The 20,201-nt window shown below is 51.2% G+C and overlaps 1 protein-coding gene across 6 annotated transcripts in view; it reads left to right on the top strand.

Moving 5' to 3' along the window:
- The window catches only part of ITFG2 (integrin alpha FG-GAP repeat containing 2), a 30,391-nt gene extending 10,267 nt beyond the window's left edge, over positions 1-20,124 (top strand). For 4 of the 6 annotated variants that reach the window (XM_078597150.1, XM_078597149.1, XM_078597148.1 and 1 more), the window contains exons 8-12: positions 2,004-2,060; positions 8,630-8,718; positions 9,433-9,550; positions 12,815-12,988; positions 19,287-20,124. In XM_078597150.1, the coding sequence (XP_078453276.1) occupies positions 2,004-2,060; positions 8,630-8,718; positions 9,433-9,550; positions 12,815-12,988; positions 19,287-19,423 (575 nt within the window). In that variant the 3' untranslated portion in view covers positions 19,424-20,124. The remainder of the gene's footprint in view (positions 1-2,003; positions 2,061-8,629; positions 8,719-9,432; positions 9,551-12,814; positions 12,989-19,286) is intronic. The other 2 variants (XM_078597152.1, XM_078597151.1) reach the window with 1 other exon arrangement.
- The last annotated feature ends 77 nt before the right edge of the window (positions 20,125-20,201 follow it).

The raw sequence follows: 20,201 nt of genomic DNA, 5'->3' as shown, positions 1-20,201 counted from the left end.
GTGAAAGCGACGGCTCCACAGCTCGCAGAGGAGAGTAAAAATAATCAAGAAGTGTATTGAGATTGATGGAAGACGTGTGGAGGGGCTTTTGAAAAAATTGTCTTTTTTTTTTTTAGTGGGGTGTCTGGCAATGGATCACCCTGTCTGTTCTAAATTAACTTGCGTGCAACTGAACAGATTGATTGTGACTGTTGCATGCTTCATCACTCTCTCTGTTAACTGGATGCCAAGTCAGACGATCAGAATAGCTGTGACCCTTTTTAGAAGAGGCAACAATTTTTCGTCATCGATTCATTTGCTTTCACGCCCCCCGAAACCAATTTTTCCATGACTACCGCCCGGACGATTATTGCCGTACGCGAGCACGGGGCCTTTGAAGTGAAACCCATTTGTAAGGTGTCAATATACTGCTCGTGACCACGGCCCAGGCTTGTAATCGGACCGCCATACTCGTGTGACAGGTTTAATCAATATCAGCGCCCAGCATCGACGTGGCACAGGAGTTCATTTCACTTGACTTGGTCCTGGCGAAGCAATTACACGATCCCCTTTAACGACGCCGTGGCCACCACCGCTTTACGAGCCAAGCCGCCGGTTTGGTGATGGCAGTTTTCGGTGCGAGATAAAGAGCCGCGATAAAAGGCTGCTGAGCTGGGGCGCACGGAAGAGAGTGCAGTGAAAGTAATTTCGATCGGATTTTCGTTATGTGCATTGCACACATTCGTAGTGTCTTGCCCGGCTCTAGGATGCAGCCCAATTGATATCAAGCGACGATCTGGTTTTGTTTTTTTCGCTTCCGCAATATTTTTCTGCTCGTTTATTCGGTGAAATGGAAATTGTCGCGAGAGCACGGACTGCCGCACGTGATGGCGTGCTGAGAAAATTTCATGGCCCTACTTGGCGCTCACAAGAATAGATTCTGACCTTAAAACATCTGCTCCCTTTAACATCATGGCTCGGTTTGTTGCAAAACCAGCGTGGGAATCCTTGGGACGGATCGTTACAACCCCCTCCGCTGCCATCCTCCCCACTGGACATCCCCTTAAAAACGAGAGTTATTGTGTCCGTGAGAGGGAATAGCAGTCGAATGGCAACCCCTGGCAGCCGTGAAGATGGGTGCAGTAATGGGCACGCAATGCGAGGGAGAAACACATTGTGGCGAATTGCCCGATGATGTTGGATGCAATTACCAGCGAAACGTCGTACTCAAAAATTGTAAATGTTGTGGTTTCACGCTTCAACACACCGGTGGGTTAAAGCAGTGAACTATTTGTCTTTTGTCAACGTGACACTTTTTTTACTGATTGGCCATGTCGGGTGGTGGAGGGTTACGACACATTTATAAATAACGCGATCTAAACCCAAAAACGTTGATTATAAATGATTATGAGAAACACATTCTAGAATTAGGGCGAGCGCTGAGATTCACACACGGCCGTGCCGCGTTGGGCAGAGCCTGGGTTTTTCTTTGGCGCAGCAGCAGAAACCTTGTAAACGCTGCACTCACAATGGAGATGGATGAGCTTCGCGTTTTTCTCCAGCGATGAATAGCATTAGACACTGCGCCAATCGGACGTTATCACGAAGACATTGCCCTAGGGGGGCAAAAAAAAAACTAGCTCATCACTGTTGCCAAGGTTACGTGCTAACAATGTGTTTGCGCTTTGTCATCAAGCTATCATCTCCCAAGAATCGTCTGTGTGCAATATTATTGAACGGCGCAGTACGTCAGTGACTGATTATTTATTTATTTGTTTGCCATGAAAGCGGGGTGAATTGGGTTGTATCCGCGGCCTCAGATATGAGCGCCACCTTCATAGCTCAGTGCTCCTGCAGGGTCAGGAGGCAACTGGAGGATGTCACGCGTCGGGGTCTTGGGTTACGCCACTGGAGTGCCCTGCTGGCAATCAGCACCATGGTTGACACAGAGCTGTGCAATGTTGTCGCCGTTTTAATTTTGTTCCGTCTGTTGCTTGTGGGTCTCCTTACCCTAATTGCCGCAGGGGACATGCAAGGGGAGGCTGTGAAGTCTGGTCTCTTTGCGCTGTGCACCCTGGACGGTAAGAAGCCCACGGCGCAGGACACAGCCACGAACCCCCGAGAAATAAAAGCGAGAGTTGTGCCTTTAAGCAAATGACGTGATGAGTTTGATTGCTATTTGCGCGATACTTGTTAGCACAAGGCCGCTGTCACGAAAGGCGCTGTATTTCGCGGACAAGTATCGTCAGTCGTAGTCCCACAGTATGGGGCGCTGTTGCCACGTAGTGTCAGCCAATTAAGCGATTTTCAAGTAATTAAAATGTGGACCTTTACACCAGTACACGCGGGGTCCTGCCCCTTTTTTTTAGTTTTTGTTAGAATAACTTCACGGGATGCTTAACGTCAGCTGTGGAGCCGACTGGCGCGTGTCCGTGGCTAACGCGCCCGCGGCAGGAACCAAGGTGGCCGCGGGGCTCGAAACCGTGAACGTTTGCAGCGAGTGGCGCGCATGCGAGCTGCCGCCCGGCCACGTCGCCTTAGCAACCGCATAATAAGTTACACGGGGGGGGGGGGGGACGGTGCCCTTTCCCTAGGTAGGTGGGGGGGGGCCAAGTCGTGCGCCAGTTGATTCCTTCATATCTGGGCCACTTTGGCCTCGCCGTTGGGCTGTCACGTGTGTCTTGCTTGAAGATGAAAGAAATCGCGTTCGTGATGGCCTATCTGTGTGTGTGTGTCCCCACGCTGAGTGCATGGGGAACATTAGTGTTGCGGTTCGTGTGCTGCGCTATGTACCCGGCGACCCGAATTCGATTCCCGTTCAAGGCCACCACCAGTGACGATTATCTGAACCAGTCCTGGACCTCCCCTAGGTCAACTTGGCCTCAAATGAGGACCGACCCGATGCAGTGTGGAAACATCGCCACGCTGGAGACAAAGATGGCCAGGCGTGGTGTTGGCCACCCACCCCCTCGTGTGCCGTGCCAGCCTTCATAGGTGCTGCTCGCCAACAGCACTTGCCCCAACAGTCTGTTAAGGCTATACGGGGGATCTTTGTGTTTGCTTTCAAAGGCGCTCACTAACAGCAGTTGCCCCAACAATCTGTTAAGACTATAGGGGGATCTTGTCTTTGGTATGTGTAAAGTTGCGACATCGTCATACGATTCAAATCGGGTTTTTCCCCCCTCACTGTGATTTAGAGTGAGATTTCAACATCTCGCTGGCATTCTTCAGAGGTCAATTCACAGACCATGTTTTAATTGGGATCCGAACCCGTCTTTGGCATCCCTTAAGTCATCTCGGCCTTGCAAGAGTTCCTTGAGCTCTGGTCATTATCTTTATCTTTGTTTGTGTTTGTCCCCACGATGTGTGTGTTGTCAGTGGGCGTGCGTTATTGACGGGTAAACTCAACGATAGCTTCTCTCTCTTTGAGTCTGCACAATTGGAAAAAAAACGTGTTTTTTTCAATATCTCGTCGGCATGTTGCGCCTTTTGAAGCAAACCCGTGTTTATTGTCGACTTTAAAGGCAATAAGCGAGACGACAAAATGGGAGCGCATCGCATATCTGGCCACTTTAAAACCGTCGATCGTGACCCCCTGCGCCAACCTCTCCCTGCGGCCGTGTCTCATTCGCATTTCGCCGTAATTGCAAAGCTAATCATTTTAACAAACATCCCAAATAGCGCTTGCACAAGAACCCCCCCTGCATGCGGTAATTGTGCTGCGCAGGAGACTTGCACACAACCCTGAGATTGCGTTATCGATCCTTCCGTACCCCCCCCCCCCCCCATGTCACCCCCTGACATCTCCTCCACGGAGCGTGCGTCCCGTCGGATGAGAGAGGAGGCCCAAGCAGGGCTCCCGGATCTCAGGACACGACACCCCACCACCATGCCCGTCCTCCCGCCAACCACGCAAACACTCGTCCAATAAATTAGGATAAGTTACACATCAGTGTGGATTACGTCACGCTTTCCTACGTTAGATGATCTTTGTAAGTATTTAATTGGCAGTCTGGAAGTTCTGAAAACGTGCGTTTGCAAATAGTAATTTTTGTTTTGTGCTTTGAGCATACGACTGCATAGGTTTTCGTGGTTGGGCTGGAAACTTCTCTGATGTGTTGTAGGGTGAGCCTCTTGTTGTTCGGCACCACGTCTGATGTTTCTCTCCGTGTGGAGTGAAATGTCACACATCTTGATGTGTGACACGTGGTACAATCTGAAAACACATCAGAGGGCTTTAACATTTGATCAGCTTGCCCAGTTTTCAATAGAACAAGTTCCAAATAGCAAAAACAACTTCATCAAACAGTCTTTCTGGTGTTGGATCATCTTTATGAGCGTTGTCGTGGTCCCCCCTCCCGTTACGAATGGACGGACAGAGCTAATGAATTCACGCTTTCAACCTTTAGTTGTATAATTGGTGAAATCACCTTGTGCATGACCCTCGTTTAGGTGCTTCGTGCCCATTGCTGACGATGGACACGTGAAGCCGACGCAGGCGCGGGATTATTAACGGGTCGAGCCGTCTGCGCCCACACTCCTTTATGAGCCCTGACACCTGTAATGCGCAGTATATTGGGATGTGCTTGTGGTCTCCCTACATCAATCGGGGTTATACAAAGGGGGACGGCTTAACCTTCGTGTGCAGTTTACGAAGCGGCTGTGTGCGAGTAAGCAATTGCACACATGCAAAGGATGCAATTGCATTTCAGGTTTAAAAATAAACCCTGCAATATACAATGTGGAAATGCCAGCACTGATTAGCCACCAGCTGCATTACTACCATCTCCACAAACTCCACCACCACTACTTCCACCACCACCTCCACAACTGCCACATCAACCGGCACCACCACTGTTAAACGGTTTGGCGTTCGAGGCGATTTTGCTAAACGCGATGCATTCAAAGGGAACATTACGTAGCTCCCATCTGTGCTTCCACACAATCGCCCCACGGCGTTGTCTCGTCCAATTCGACGTTCAACATCCGGGTCGTGGTGAAGAGAGGAGCGATGGGGTGGCTGGGCGCAGGGATACAAGACATCTGCAGGTTTGGGGAAGGAAGCAGCTGCGGCTCACAAGGGAAGTGATGAGGGGTCCATACCCCCCCCCCCAACTCCCCACTACCCTCCGCCCCGCGCCTCAATGGTGACTGTAATGAAGCTGGGATCCATCTGCTCTGTTGTGCCGTCGAGCGTTAGATTTGCGCACTAGCTGACCTGGGATTATGTTTGCATGAACACAAACAAGAGCAGCCGCAGACTGCATGACGCAAGCAGAGAGAATACGCACAGAAATATAACAGCGGTGGACGTGTCATAAATAATTATTAACAATAAAGACGTTATAAGAAAGTAACCGGGAGCTTTGAAATTAGTTGAATGTGAAAAGTTGCCGTGCGTGAGGTTGTAATTCATGTGGACACCGCGCTACAAGACGAGATCTGGGCTTGCCGCCTCGCATTCCTTTGTCGGAGCTGTCAGCGCCGAGTGAAGCTTCTGGCTCCGAGTTGAGCCACGTAGCCCCATGTCAGCCAGGATCTACCGTCGCGCAGCAGCTATCAATCACGCTGGTGCCAAAATGAGCTCCGTGAGAGGCCGCTAATCTCCTTTGGCGGCGCGAGATTGCATCTATCGCTTCTATCCCCGCACAAGAGCGGGCAATATTTTTTCAGGAGTGTTTGGCGATGGCAGCGTGTCAACGGCTGCGTCCTGTATTTTAACAGGAGGCATAATATCCTTGACTAATAGCTTCCGCGGAGCCCAGCGTTGGGCCACCGCGAATGCACTCTCGATCATTATTCCGTAACGACGTTACATGTCCCGGCTAACGAAATTGTACACAATTCCAAGTGGTCATTACGCGGCGCTTTTACCCAGTCAACAAAGCCACACCACCGGCGGGCTCTAATAGGTTCAGATCGCCGTTCCCCTCCCTCGCGGTTGTCCCGAGCGAGCGCCATGCGCCAGCCCGGCGCGCCGGACGTTTCCCGCCCGCTTAGTTTGTGAAACATGAAGCCGGTAGACTTTCTGTGGATGGGTGGCCAACGTGTCAGTAGCACAGTGATGAAGGTTCTGTTTGATCACCGCCCAGACGACCATACACAACACCCTCCTCCTCTTCCTGCCCCTGCTGCTCCGGCCCTTTCAGAACCGGACCGTGATGCTGCCCGTGCTCATGACGTGTCTTTGTTTTTACCCCCACATTACCCGACGGCAGTTGCGGCAGACCGGCAGTGAAGTTTATTCTCGGCGTTTCCTCGTTTTCTCCCATCGCGCTGCGGCGTGGGCCAAGCAAAGGTCGGTAGCCTCGAAAGCGTGAGACAAACAAGCCCGTTCCTCTACCCGTTGCCGTAATAACTCGTGCGCAGTTTCACTTCTCGCCTGCCAACTGGTCTCACAAGCCTCGTGGTCATCTCGATCTGCGTGGTGCCGAGACCCTCGCCCCGTGCCGCTCCTCGCCGAGACGCTGACGCGCGTGGATCCCACAATTGACCTGATATTCGGAACCACTCGCTGGTCTAATTAACCCCCTCAACTGGCTCCCAACAAAGCAGGGGCCACTAATGATGGCCGGTGCTCGTTAGGAGTATTGATCACATGAGGCGTAATGAAAAAAAGACGCTCTTTTTCAATCCCTTTTTGTTGTTGTACTTTGAAGACGAAAAAATCCATACGTCATTTCCCCTTCAAATCTTTGTCCATGCCGTGCTTAAGATAAATCAATGTTTGCTGTTTAACCAGGTGAAGGCCCGGTGTGAGCCATTACGCGTGTCATAAGGGAGACGCGGGTAGCTATGGAGACCCTTGTCTGTAAATCATGATTGATAATGATGACTGTCAGCCCTTTGTCAATCCACTGCTGGATGAAGGCCTCCCCCACCGACTGTTTTCTCACGTGATGCACTGCTGTGCAAGACTTTCAAAATGGGCACTTTATCTAAAGACCTGATGCTCATAGCACAACTGAATATGTATATATATATACCGGTACTGCCCTCACATGTGCACAGGATCCATGGCCAGGCTGGAGGGTGGGTGGTGGGGTGGTGTCAGTGATGTCAGTGCCAGCCAGCCAGCAAAACTTTTTTTCTAATTTTTCATTTGACAATTATATATTGCCACAACTGGGAAAACCCAGTGGCATTCTGGGCAAAGCGGGCAGAATAAACCACATTTGCCCATGTGTAGAGGAGAGATGTACGCGGTGCGCGCTGTTAAGCGGGTGCAACTGAGGTCGAACAGATGCGTGCGTTGCAACACGAGGTTTGCACTGACAAACCGCCAGTAATTAAGGGGAGAAGCGGGTGCAACCGAGGTCGAACAGGTGGGCACGCTGTGACCGGAGGTTGGCGGAGTTGCTGAGTGCGAAGACGCTGAGTACGAAGACGCTGTGTGCGGAGTCGCTAAGAGCAGAGCTGCTGAGTGCAGGATAAGTGAGGTGCAGAATAGATAAGAGCGGGGAGAAGTCAAGTATATGTGACCATACAGATAGTTATAGGAGTGCCTATAACTGGCGCAAGAACAGGTGAAATAAAGTGGAAGCAGGTGACTTGCTACAACGTGTCGGTGTGAGTAATTTTCGAAGACACTACACATGTAAACAAAGACACGTTTTACAATTAAAATGCAGGAACCCATAAAATATACAACATAATTCATCATCATCCATTGTCAATCTACTGCTGGATGAAGGCCACCCCTAAGCTGCCGCGACCTCTCGCGATTCTGCGACGTTACCATCCACCGGCGCACGAGCTGATTTCACCACTTCGTCTCCTCTATTCAACTGTTATTTGTAACATTCTCAAGCGTGGTGTAATTTTAAGTTGATGGTGTTTTTGAAATGGAGTCGCTCAAGGAGATGCAGAGACATATTTTATGGGAAATGCGTCGCCCGAGTGGCAACCAAAGCAGGCAACGCGCTCGAGAGGGAATCGGCTGCGAAGGTGGAGCGATGATTTCGGGTTCGCAGGAGCAAGACGGGTGGCGGGGGCATCGCGGGCTTGCGAGAGACGCCTTCACCCAGCAGTGAATAGGTCACGGCTGCTGGTGATAGTGTGTTTCTGCATTTTTATTGATTTGCGCCTTGCAAGTTGCCCCCCCCCCCATTCACTGGGCTCTTGCCTGTATTTTTTTATTCCTGTTGCTCCGTGCCCACTGCTGCACCGTTCCCGTTCTGCTATAATGTGCATCGATGCCTACTTTGTTGAGGGCGATATTGGCACGTAAAATTTAAATTTATCTATTTGTTTAGTTAAAAAGGTTATCTACCCACCGTCTTGCTCTTGACCTGACCTGGTGCAGACCGGCGAGGAAGGTGTAGATCAGGCCGGGATGTCTGTCCTGCTGTTCAGTGTTGACCTCGTGACAGCACAGTGCCCATCAGCAGGCATAAATATTTGCATAGAGAGTGGCGCTTGCTTGAATGCCTCAGCAACTCAGCACCTTGCATCATATCTCATCATCTCAACCACTCCAGTGCCCTGCTGTTGATTAGCCAGGTGGGACCCCCAGTGGCAGCCGTCTCTGTGCGGCGCGTGGTACACGCAGGGTCGGGCTGCGAATGGGCATGAGTCTGTGAGTAGGGGGACGACGTGATGCTCCATTGCCTGTATGTCTCTGTGTGCCTGTGTTGTGCGTGTGATGCAGGTACCCTGAAGCTAATGGGTCCAGACAGCCTGCTGTGGTCAGTGCAGGTCGACCATCAGCTGTTTGCGCTTGCTAAGCTCGATGTCACGGTGAGGCATCTCCCCACAAACGCGCAGAGGCCGGAGGATGTGTATGTGCTTACACGTGTGTATGTGTGTGTGTGAGTTTACACGCGTGTGCGTGTAAGCTTACACGTGTGTGTGTGTGAGCGAATGCGTGCGTGCGTGTGGTCAGTGCTGGTCAACCATGTGTACGCGTGTAGGAGCGGTGGCATCGTGGTTAACGCACTGCACTCCCAACCCCAACATCCTAGGTTCGAATCCTGGCTACGGCTAACATCAGTGCGGAGTGATATCCGAATCAGTTTTATGCCTCCTCTATGTCAACTCAGACATAAATGAGTACCTGCAGCGGTGTGTGACCATCAGCACCATGGAGACGAAGGTGACGGGGCATGGCATTCGCTGGCCACGTAATCCCCATATGCGCCGTGTCAGCCTTCATAGGTGCACGGTCACAGTACTTGCCCCGGCAGTCTGTTAAAGGCCTCACAATGGATCTTTGTCTTTTTTATGTGCATGGCTCTAAGAGGGGATCTTAGTCTTTGGTGTGCTTAAGGTGATGTATTTTACCTGTCACAAGTCAATCCTCACCGTAATAGGAAAACAGTTGATATATGGGAAGGAGGAAATGCAGAGGTGATGGGATGGCCACACACGCACATGCCTTGACATCCCCTGAATGTCACCTCAATCTTCGAAGCTGCCAGTCTCTCACCCCGCTGTCTGCCGCTCGATGGGCAGAGTGACGGGAGCGAGGAGGTGGTGGCGTGCGCTTGGGACGGGCAGACGTACATCATCGACCGTCGTCGTAACGTCGTCCGCTTCCACTTTGACGAGAACGTCTGCACGTTCTGCGCCGGTAAATCTTCGCTCACTCGCCCGCCCTCGCACGCACGTTTTCACAGACACTCGTAATCCCAGTGCGGTCTACCGTGGTTTCGCAAAGCACTACTGCGGGCATATTGAACTGCAGCAACATATATATTTTTTAAAGAAATTCGAGTGGGTGAGAAGTGATTTAAAATGTGGGTTTTTAGACGGTGACTGGCACACATTGAGCCACTCTTTCTGACATTATTTCACGGAACTTCTGCAGCGATGTCAACAGTAGTGCGTGGCAGACGCTTTTGAGAAAAAATGCTCAGCATGCAACCTAACCCAGGAGACCATATTTTGCTCGCTCACTCATGAAATTGCTTCCTCTGATGCCCGCCAGGTGTCTGGAGATGCCCTCTCTGCAAGGTCATCACTCGGGTTTAATATCCCACTGCCTATTCTCCCAGTTCGCCAGTAAGGCCTGAGTAAGTGCCACGTGACAAGTAGCCACAGCCGTAGCTAGTGTGCATGTCCGTTGAACTTCTTTCACACCGTACGTTGATAACCGTGGTAGGTGGATGTGGCGTGCCGAGTGCCGAAAAATATTTTCCGCCACTGACCTGGATATACCCGGCTGTAATTAAGCCAAATTCAATACCATTATCGTCTCACAATACAAGACAGGGAAGCGGCCAGAGTGCCCTACTAAACAAATCCTTCACATCTGATGGATCCCATTGAGAGCAGAGCTCAAGCGTCCATAGGGTCCATTATTTTAAACAGCAGTGACTCAAGCTGCACACACACACACACAACATATTCGGGCCTCTAGCTGCATTCAACTCTGTGATTTGTGTGTATTTTATGAGCACTGTGGAAGCCCTCCGAGACTCGTTATTGCCTCTCCGAGGGAGGCTCGGGTGCCGATAGTTTCTTAGCAACAGGTTTTTAAAAGCGATTTGCATCGTTTAGAAGTCGTCGTAGAACCGTGGTGGGGGGGGGGTGGTTTCGGGCTGCGACTGGCGCACAACGAAGGCGTCCTTGCAGAAGATTCCGCGCGTACGTTCTGAAGTGGGGTGGTTGACAGCGTGCACGAAATGCTTTATGAATTGCAACAGACGAACGTCAAACGGGATTGTGGTTCGCTCCGTGCAAACTGCACCGAGTGTTATGTGTAGCGCACGACCACTCTAATGTTAATCCCCCTGATGTCAATCCCTTGCACAGCACATCATTATTTTATGTCTGTAACAATGAGAATGTCATCAATCAATAATAATTTACGAACATCACAGACCATTTTTTATTTTCTTTGCAAGTTCTTTTTTCGTTGGATAAAAAAAAAAATATATATATAGCGTTAATTAACACCGCTTTCTCTGCAGGAGCTAAGATTGTCTCATTTTTCTTTTTTAATTAACAGCTTCGTAACGTATGCAGCCAACGGCTATAAATACGTTCGACGTTAACACCCGCTCATCGCCGCCGCCGCTGCCACCAGGCGCGTTGCATCGTGCGCTGTCTGCTCACCTCGTGGATTGTGGTTGTACAGCGCTGTGGCAGCAGCGGTGGTGGTGGTGGTACACGAGCAATTGTGGTTCTGTAGACTCCTATAGGGTCGGTTATGCATGGCGATTGCTGGTGGTACAGGGATAGCGGTGGGAGTACAGGGGTAGTACATGGGTGGTGATGATGGTACGGGCAGGGCAGGCATGGTGCAAGGGTGGTGATTATTATTATTGTTTACCCGGAAAGCCTCACTGAGGCTCAAGACTTTATTTTCTTGCCAAGTTTTCGGAGTTGGAGGCGATGTTGCCACTATGTGTAATCCCAGTTTCGTTAATTTCCCGGTTAATTTGTCATCATCGGTATGTTTTTGGCCACTACCGGTTACATTGTGGGGTTATTTTGTTGTGATGGTGGCACAGGAGTAGTTGTTGCAGTGCAAGGTTAGAGGTGGCGGGACACACGTGGTGCTGATACAGGGGAGGTGGCAGTACACAGGTGGTGGCGGTGGTTGTACATTGGTGGTGGTACATGGGCAGTGGGGTTGGTACACTGGTGGTGGTGGTATTTACACAGTGATGGTATAGTTGTGGTGGTTGTTTCACTAGTGTGGCCGTGGTGGTGCAAAGGCAGTAGCTCAACTCGGGTTTGTGCATGGGTTAATGTCGCACAGTTGCCTTCCAGATCCGCACGCATGCCTGTGCTAGTAATTGATGTCAGGCGGATGAAGCCCCTTGGGGTTGTGGCAGCTTTTCACAACAACAGCCGTGCTTCACCACGGCAAAGTCATCTCGCTGCACTCGTGGCAGGCATTGCGGTGCACGCGTAACATCTACGAAACATCCCCTCTCGTCACCGTGAATATTCTCTCGCCGCATTTTCGCAGACCGTTGCACACGTACGAATGGCTTCGACGTGTCCGCAGTATGCAACGCACACAGGCATTATGCACGTTTTTATTACAGAGCCCGTTTTGTGTGTTTTGAAAATGCGACCTCCGGAAATAAATCCGAGCGTTTTGGCAGTTAATATGGAAGTTGCGCGGTTACATGAATAGTCCTGTCGATTGTTAATCTACATTATTGTAGACCTGTAACAGTAATTGTTTTCCCTAATAGCCTATATATTTCCACACTTGCTCACCCGCTCGCCTATTACGTAGCCACTCAACCGATGATTTAAGGCCTAATGCCTGCCCTTAACGCCGCGGAGCGCCGCCCTGGTAAGTGCGGCCCCAGTGTCGCCGTCCGGCCACTCGGCGCCGTGCCTTGCGAGGGACAGGTGCGTCGCGTTTGATAGGGGAGGGGGAGTAACCGAGCGTGAATGCGACGGCGCTGATTGCACATCGAGCAGCACGGCCACGTCGCCACGAAGCGATGGGTTTTATTTGGTTAAATAGAGCTTAGCTTTCGGTGTTCAGGTATTCACGCAGATCGCGGTGACAAAACAATGACAACAAATCGGCGACCTGTGGCGTTCTATTCACGTTGTGCACCCGGTACGAATGCGGCTATTTATATTTATTCTGGTTGCCTCCTTCGTCTCCGGCAATTGGAAAACGCTGCCAGTCCTTTTCAGTGCCATAATATCTAAGAGATGGCAACGGCTTGGGGATGCCTTCATCCGGGAGTGGATAGATCCTGGCCGTTGATGATGATGATGCTTAAATTGCATTTAGTCTTAATGGAACGAACTGTCCAAACGAGACAAACGAGAATCAATACGATTGAGGTGGTGGTGACGGCTTCATCCATCAGCGGACAGTCCATGGATCATGTGACACGCGTGTGCTGTGACGCAGGCATGTACGCGTGCAAGGGCGGGCAGAACAGCCCGTGTCTCGTGTACGCCACCTTCAACCACCACATCTACGTCTACTGGAACGTGGGCCTGCAGAGGATGGAGTCCTCGGACCTGCTCACCACGCTGCGCTCTCGTCCCGCCTTCGGCGAGCAACTCGCACGCCTGTGCCTCGGTCAGTCCCCCCCCCCCCTCCGCCACCGCCCCCGCCCCCCCCCACCCCCCGCACCTCCCCGCCCCCGCCCCCCCAAGCCATGGTACGCGAGCATTGCACGTGCAGCATGCGGTGCGCACCAAGACTATTTCACTCTTGACAATTTGTTTTTATTTTAGCAGGCCACGCCTACTGAGCTATGCAGCTCCCTTTCAGACGTGACCTGGCCACAAATGATAGCTCAACGAAGTGGCTTATCATGTGGAGAACATACAAACTCCAAATATGCAGGCGTCAGGGTCAGGATGGAACCCACGACCTCCTGTATACCAGACGGGGTAGTTAACATCTTTCCACGTCGCATATTCGGCACATTTCAGGGGTACCTGGGCCTCCCCTCCACCAGGTTCACCTCCCCGCTCCTCCGATCACCTGGACCAGCCGGCCGGCCTCTCTGACCCTGCCCCTTTAGAACATGACTGACTGCACTACCTCTCCCCAAGGACACATACAAAGACAAAGATCCACCGTGGGGCCGACATAGCCAGATGGGAGGAAATGCTGTTGGCGAACACCTAGGAAGGGTGGCGCGGTGTGCAGGAGTGGGGCGGTGTGGTCAACACCATGCCCTGCTGCCTTTGTCTCCCCATTGCTGATGTTTACACACCGCACCAAATACACATTTGAGGCTAATTTGACCTAGAGGAGGCCCAGAATTGGTTCAGATATTCACCGGTGATGGTGGCTGTCAGCGAGAATAGAGCTTGGGTCACTGGGTTCTTGGCCCAGTCCACTTACCACTGCACCACCGCTCCCCACACTCTCATGCACACCCCATGGTAGTACTGCATGCTTGCACACGCCATGGTAGAAGTGTGTGCGTGCATGCTTGCACACGCCATGGTTGTGGTGTGTGCGTGCGTGCACACGCCATTGTAGTGGTGTGTGCGTGCATGCTTGCACACGCCATGGTATAAGTGTCTGCGTGTATGCGAGCACACGCACGGACGCACACAGTGGGTTGCGCCTGTCGGCTTCTGGAGTATTCATGACGCACGCTTTTATTTTTGTGACATTGTCCTGGGGGGGATAAGAGCCAGAAGAGTGCGTGTTTGTGTGTATCTGTGTATGTCTGTGTATGTATGGGGGAGCGGTAGTGTAGCGGTTAGCGCGCTGCGCTATGAGACCTGCAACCCGAGTTCAATTCCCCTTCACGGCCAACACCAGTGACGATTATCTGAACCGGTCCTAGGCCTCCCCTAGGTCGACTCAGCCTCAAATCTGTACCTTTGTGAGGTGTGTTAACATCTCCACTACCAAGGCGGCCGGGCGTGGTGTTGGCCACCCCACCCCCTCGTGTGCCGTGCCGGCCTTCGTAGGTGCTCGCTAACAGCCCCCTTGCCCCAACAGTCTGTTCTGACTATACGGGGGTCTTTGTCTTGTGTATGTATGTGCTTGCACACAGAACTTGCCCCAAATGTCTGTTAAGGGTATATGGGGTATCTTTGTCTCCGTTCGTATAATCCGCTGCAGTTTGGATTGACGCAGTGCATGAAACGCAACCACCTATCAAGATATGCTGTACATAGACAGTGGTGGCACATTGTCATAAAGAAATAACAACAACCTCATGGGCAGATAAACAGATACATTCGAGAACGGATTTAGGGAGGGCGGCAGGGTGACGCAGTGGGAGCACTCGGCAAGAAGGCCCCAGGTTCGATTCCCAACTCGGGTGCCTTTCTGTGCGGAGTTTGCATACCTGTCAACCCCTTATCAGTGCCCTACCTTATTACAGACCAATTCAGATCTTATTGGTCACCCCGTGCGCTTATAAATGTCAACGTGCATCCTAAACAGTCCCATCAGAAGGGAGAAACTCAAACAAATAGACAAACATTTTTTATTTTGCCCGTATTGAAACGGCTGTACGCCGTGTGGACCTGAAAACTCAATTTTCCTGTACAATAATGCGGGTAAACCGTATGGGTTGACAGGTACGAGTTTGTATGTTTTCTCTCCCCCATTCCGCAATGGTTCCCTCCGAATTTAACGTAACCGATATCGTGCCAAACATCCCAATTTCCCACAAATTGCTAATTGACATGGAGCAACATCGGTCCCTGCTGCAAACATTTTGGCAAGATCCTTCTGCCCGAAAATAGTCTAAGACTCGATGAAGCTTTCATGGGTAAACAAGCAAAGCAACAACAACAACAACGATAAGAGGCATGGCAGTAGGCGTGGATCATGACTGGCCAGCAGGCGGTCGGTCGAGGCGCGCTTGCGAATGTTATTAATTAGTTAACCCTTTCGCGTTCCGAGACGACTGAAAGTAGCGTGAATTTTATTTAGAGAGGCTTGGCGCCATCGTTTTTAAAGACGTACTCACCGCAGAGAACCGTAGTGACACGACAGAACTCTACGATAGTTGGCGGCAAACTGTTCCACACGCCCTCCCCGCGTGGCCTTGTGGGAGCCTCGGTGCCGACGATGACGTACACATACGTCATGGGAACGGGAAAGGGTTCATGACGGCGCCTCGCCAGGATGTAGCCCCTCGCCATTACAAGTTTGTCTTGTCAGTGTGACATCGCGCAGGTCGATGGTGACGAGTGGCACTTCTGTTCGAGAAGGAGAAATGGAGAACTGCGACTTGGCCTTGCGCCCCCGCCTGTGGTGCTGTGCGCACGGAAATTAGCGGAACGGCAGCAGCCTTTTGGAGCGGAAATGTCTTTCACCTGCTTCTTCTATCCGTAATTTTGGCGTGCGACATTCATTAGAGCACTCTTGACGCTGGGAATAATGAAATGTCATCAGTACCCTGGCTTGTGTGTGTGTGTGCGTGGGTAGTGGGTAGTGTAGTGGTTAGCGCCAACACCAGTGACGAATATCTGAACGGATCCTGTGCCTCCCCTAGGTCGACTCAGCCTCAAATGAGTACCTGGTGCGGTGTGTAAACATCGCCACTGGGGAGACAAAGGCGGTGGGGCGTGATGTTGGCCACCCACCCCCTCGTGTACTCTTCCAGCCTTCATTGGTGCTCGCTAGCAGCACTTGCCCCAACAGTCTGTTGAAGGCTATACTGGGGATCTTTGTCTTTGTTACGTCTTTGTATTTGGAGAGCGGTAATGTAGCGGTTAGGGCGCTGTACGACGAACCCGGCGACCCGATTTCGATTCCTGCTCACGGCCAACACCAGGGACGATTATCTCAACCGGTCCAACTCAGCCTTAAATGAGTGCCTGTTGCGGTGTGTTAAAATCTACATGGGTGAGACAAAGGTGGCCAGGCGTGATGCTGGCCACACAGCCCCCTCGTGCGCCATGCGGCCTTCGTAGGTGCTCGCTAACAGTCCTGGCCCAACAGCCTGTGTAGCCACATGGAGATGCTTTGTGTGCATGCTTGTATCTGCTTGTTGTACGGATCAGTATTGCAGCGGTTTACTCAACGCACTTCAGTGCTGGCGACCTTGGGTGCAATTCCCAGCAGGGCATTTACGTCGGTGGCAAATGGTTACCGTAAGCCTCGCCTGTAGATCAACTCGGCCTCGATTGAGTATGTGGTGAGTGTACGAACGTTACCGTTGGATCGACAAAGGAGGCCAGGCGTGGTGATGATGTGCACCCGGAGTCTTCGCGGGGTGGCCCACTGTTTTAATAATGACAAGACGATTTGTAACGCGCACAATTTGGCAACCCGGACGTGTGTCGCACTCTTTTAATGCCCTCGTTTTTTTATCGTTCACTCTTTTTGCACACCCGTCCGACCGATGTAGCCTGTGCGCTCGATAAAGCCCGCGCGTTCCAGCGATCCTGTCCCCTAGCGAGGAGCGCCATTATTTTATTCTTTGGCCAGAAAAAAAACGGCTGCACTTAGCGCAGCTGAATGAGCGGGAGAGAGAGAAACAGCAAAAAAATATAACTCTAAAGACGCCGCAGCGTTCCCCCGGTGTATTGTGAGTTATCTAAAACTGCAGCTGAATTTTTGTAAAAGAATGTTGTCACGCCAGAATATTGTGTGTGTGTATTATGTGCACTCGGCTAACCGGCTGTGAAATTTCACAATTTGCTCAGTCGTATGAACAGATGTAGTGTACAGAGTACATCGAAATTACAATTGTCTCTTGTGTCCTTTGGCACCATCTCTCACCACTCCAGACACCAAGAACTTCCTTTTCACTTCGACACTCTGCAATCGGGCATTAATTCCATTCACAGTAAAGGATGGGCCATTGATGGCATGCAATCTCCACTCTCTCTCTTTCTCGTCGTCCAAAAAATCGCTGTTGTGCACTGTCTGGTCTTTCAGAAATATATATTTTTAATATATCTGCTGCTTTGCGACTCGCAGATGGCAGTGAGGCAGTTTTTCAGCTAGCTGTGAGTTCTCTTCAGTGATACAACAATAATCCATATTTCGATTGCATCTAAATGCAACTAAAATTATTTTTCCTCCTCTTCAGCTCAGGTCATTCCCTCTCAAAATCCAACCTGCTCTTTGGGAAATGGATTTTCTTTTGCTGATTTGTTTCGTGTATTGCTCATCCTATTTGCTACTCGAAGCGCTGAAGTTGGAAGCGGAATGATGGACAAACATACATCTTGCAATAAAGCAATAGGAATATCATGATGATTAAAATAATAATGATGATTTTATACCAATCTTAATTTGGGAGCTTTCGTGACTGCAGGAATTATTCTTTGGTTCTTTTCGGTTAAGTCACGTCTATACCACTTTGGAATGAAATCATCATAGATTCAAAATACCCAGGTTCCCGTTATCGCTGCTTCAAAAAACCCTCGGTCAAATAAGCATTTTCTAATTAATTGTCAGTTGCACAACGGACCATGGGAGTGGAACACATCTCAGATGATGTGGAGATGGAGCAATGAGATCAGCTCGAGCGTGGGGCCTGGGTGGACTGTTACATCACAGGATCGTGTGCGGTGGCGGGAATCCAGCAGTGGATTGACCATGGCTGATGATGATGATGACGCTGAGTATAACGATGACAACGATCGTGTGCCCAATTCAGACAGCCCGACTGCGGCAGTCGGTCTCTTCATCAGCATCTCGTTTTCGAAGCATCGAAAATCTGCAGGCGCACCGACACTGGCGGCCGCCGTGCGTCACCTGCCAGTGAACTTTGTGCATTATTGATGGCCAGGAAATGCGTTCCCAGATCCCACACTTGAAGGCAGAGCCGCACATGTGCACTCGCTCCTGCCTTTAATCTTCCCCCCTTTGCCCTTGTGCCGTACTGGAGAGCCGCGCCGCCGCCTAATTGGCTGTGCTGGCACTAGCAGCTGGGGGTGGGTAGGGGATGGGGGCGGGGCAGTTTTTGAGTTTGCATTTATTAGGGGTGCGGTGTGGGGTGGGGGTGGTGGGCTGGAGTTGCCCACGTGGGGTCGAGTGGCTCCCCTGAGCGCGTGCCCCGAGCGTGCTCACGTCCGCTCACCACGCGGCAACAAAGCCGCTCTTGGGCAGAGAGTTCTCCATTCAACGCAAATCGTAGGTGTGTGCGTGTGTATACCTACGTCCGTGTGTCTTGTATGTAGTTGAGTACCTGATGTGATGTGTAAACATCGCCACTAGGGAGGCAAAGGCGGCCCGGCGTGTGCTGGCCACTCACCCCCTCGTGTGCTGTTCTGGCCTTAGGTTCTCGCTTACGGCACTTGCCCCAACGATCTGTTCAGGTTATACGGGAGATCTTTGTCTTTGTGTCTTTGGAGTGGTTGTGAAGTGGTTTTCACGTCGTGCTAACATCGGTACCGAGTAATATCTGAACTTGTCCTGCGCTGTCCCTAGCTTGACTCTGCCTTAAATGAATATCTGGTACAGTGTGTAAATATGACCACTGGTTGAGACGAGGCACGGTGCTGACCGCACCACCACCTCATGCTCCATGCCGTCCTTAATAGGTGCTCGCTAACAGCACTTGCCCCGGCAGTCTGTGTAGACTACTGTAGTATATGTCCCCAGGCAGCCACGGCATACGGAGGTCAGGAATTTATGTATTTCAAAAAAAAAATACCTACTTTATTTATACGTATTTATTTTTCCTATTTTGCACTCCTATCGTTGTCTGTATTGTTTGTTGTTGTAGCTGACTGACCGGTCCCCATGAAGAGCTTCATATGCTCATTGGATTCCTCCTTCTCCTGTGGAAGTAAAGATTCTCATTGTGAAGCGCCGATGGAGGGGGAGAGCATTTGTAAAGCTTCCCCCGGCACACCGTGAACACGTCTCCCTAGTGACGTGCAAATCCGAGCCGTGTGCCTCCGCACGTGTCCCGCCCGTCTGCCCGCCTGCACAGACCCCGAGGACACGGCGCGAGTGCGGGAGCTGGTGACGGAGCTGCTGTACGGACCCGCGCGAGCGCCTCCCCTCGGCGACAAGAGCGACGTGCCAGCCTCAGCGCCGTCATCGCAGCCGTCGGAGCAAGACGCGTAAAGCAACTCGCTCCCGTGTGAGCCCGCGTCCGTGTGAGCCCGCGTCAGTGTGTGCCTGCGTCCGTGTGTGCCCCGCGTCCGTGTGCACACGGCGACACGCAGACCCCCTGTGAGCAGAAGCCTGTACTAAAGTCCAGAAGCCTTCCTGACGGAGTGCAGTGCACTGGCCACCGGATTAACGACCGCCACTGTGGTTCGTCTTTCCCAGTTTCTGAGCACAGGCTGCTTGGGCCTATTTGCCCCCGGGGCTCCTGATTCATATTCCTGCCACCACCTGGTGAGATTGTGCTGGGAGATGCCACAGCGTGCCACACTGCAACCGGCATACTGAATTAAAAGTTGTAATAAGTTTACAGATTGTTTCCTTGTACGGGAGTCTGGGCAGTTTTAATGAATCTCGCTTGGTTGAATGCGGGATTTGGGGCGACGACGAGGAAATTAATGAACGGGCCGTGCAGAATATTGACATTGCACAGTTTGCTGTTTGCCAAGCGGTTACACATTTGGTGGGCAGCCACCACCATCCCCGTGGCTTGTTTGTTGCCATGGTCTTTGTTCAGGGCATTTTATTGATGAAGGATGGTTGGGGCTGTTTGGTTCCTTTGAGTCTGAATGTCAGATTTGTTTTGTACAGAATGTGTATGACAAATAACAAAAACTCGGGATGCATTCATCAATAAAGTAACCTTAAGAGGAAAAGTACATACTAGTCGACGTTTTGTGCAAAGCCCTCCTTGAGAGAGGCCAGAGAGGTTGAGTGGATGAGAGTTGGAAACAGG

This window comes from Lampetra planeri, chromosome 8, assembly GCF_965212315.1.
Source record: "Lampetra planeri chromosome 8, kcLamPlan1.2.h2, whole genome shotgun sequence".
Lineage (NCBI taxonomy): Eukaryota > Metazoa > Chordata > Hyperoartia > Petromyzontiformes > Petromyzontidae > Lampetra > Lampetra planeri.
This window is presented reverse-complemented; position numbering and strand designations above follow the sequence as displayed.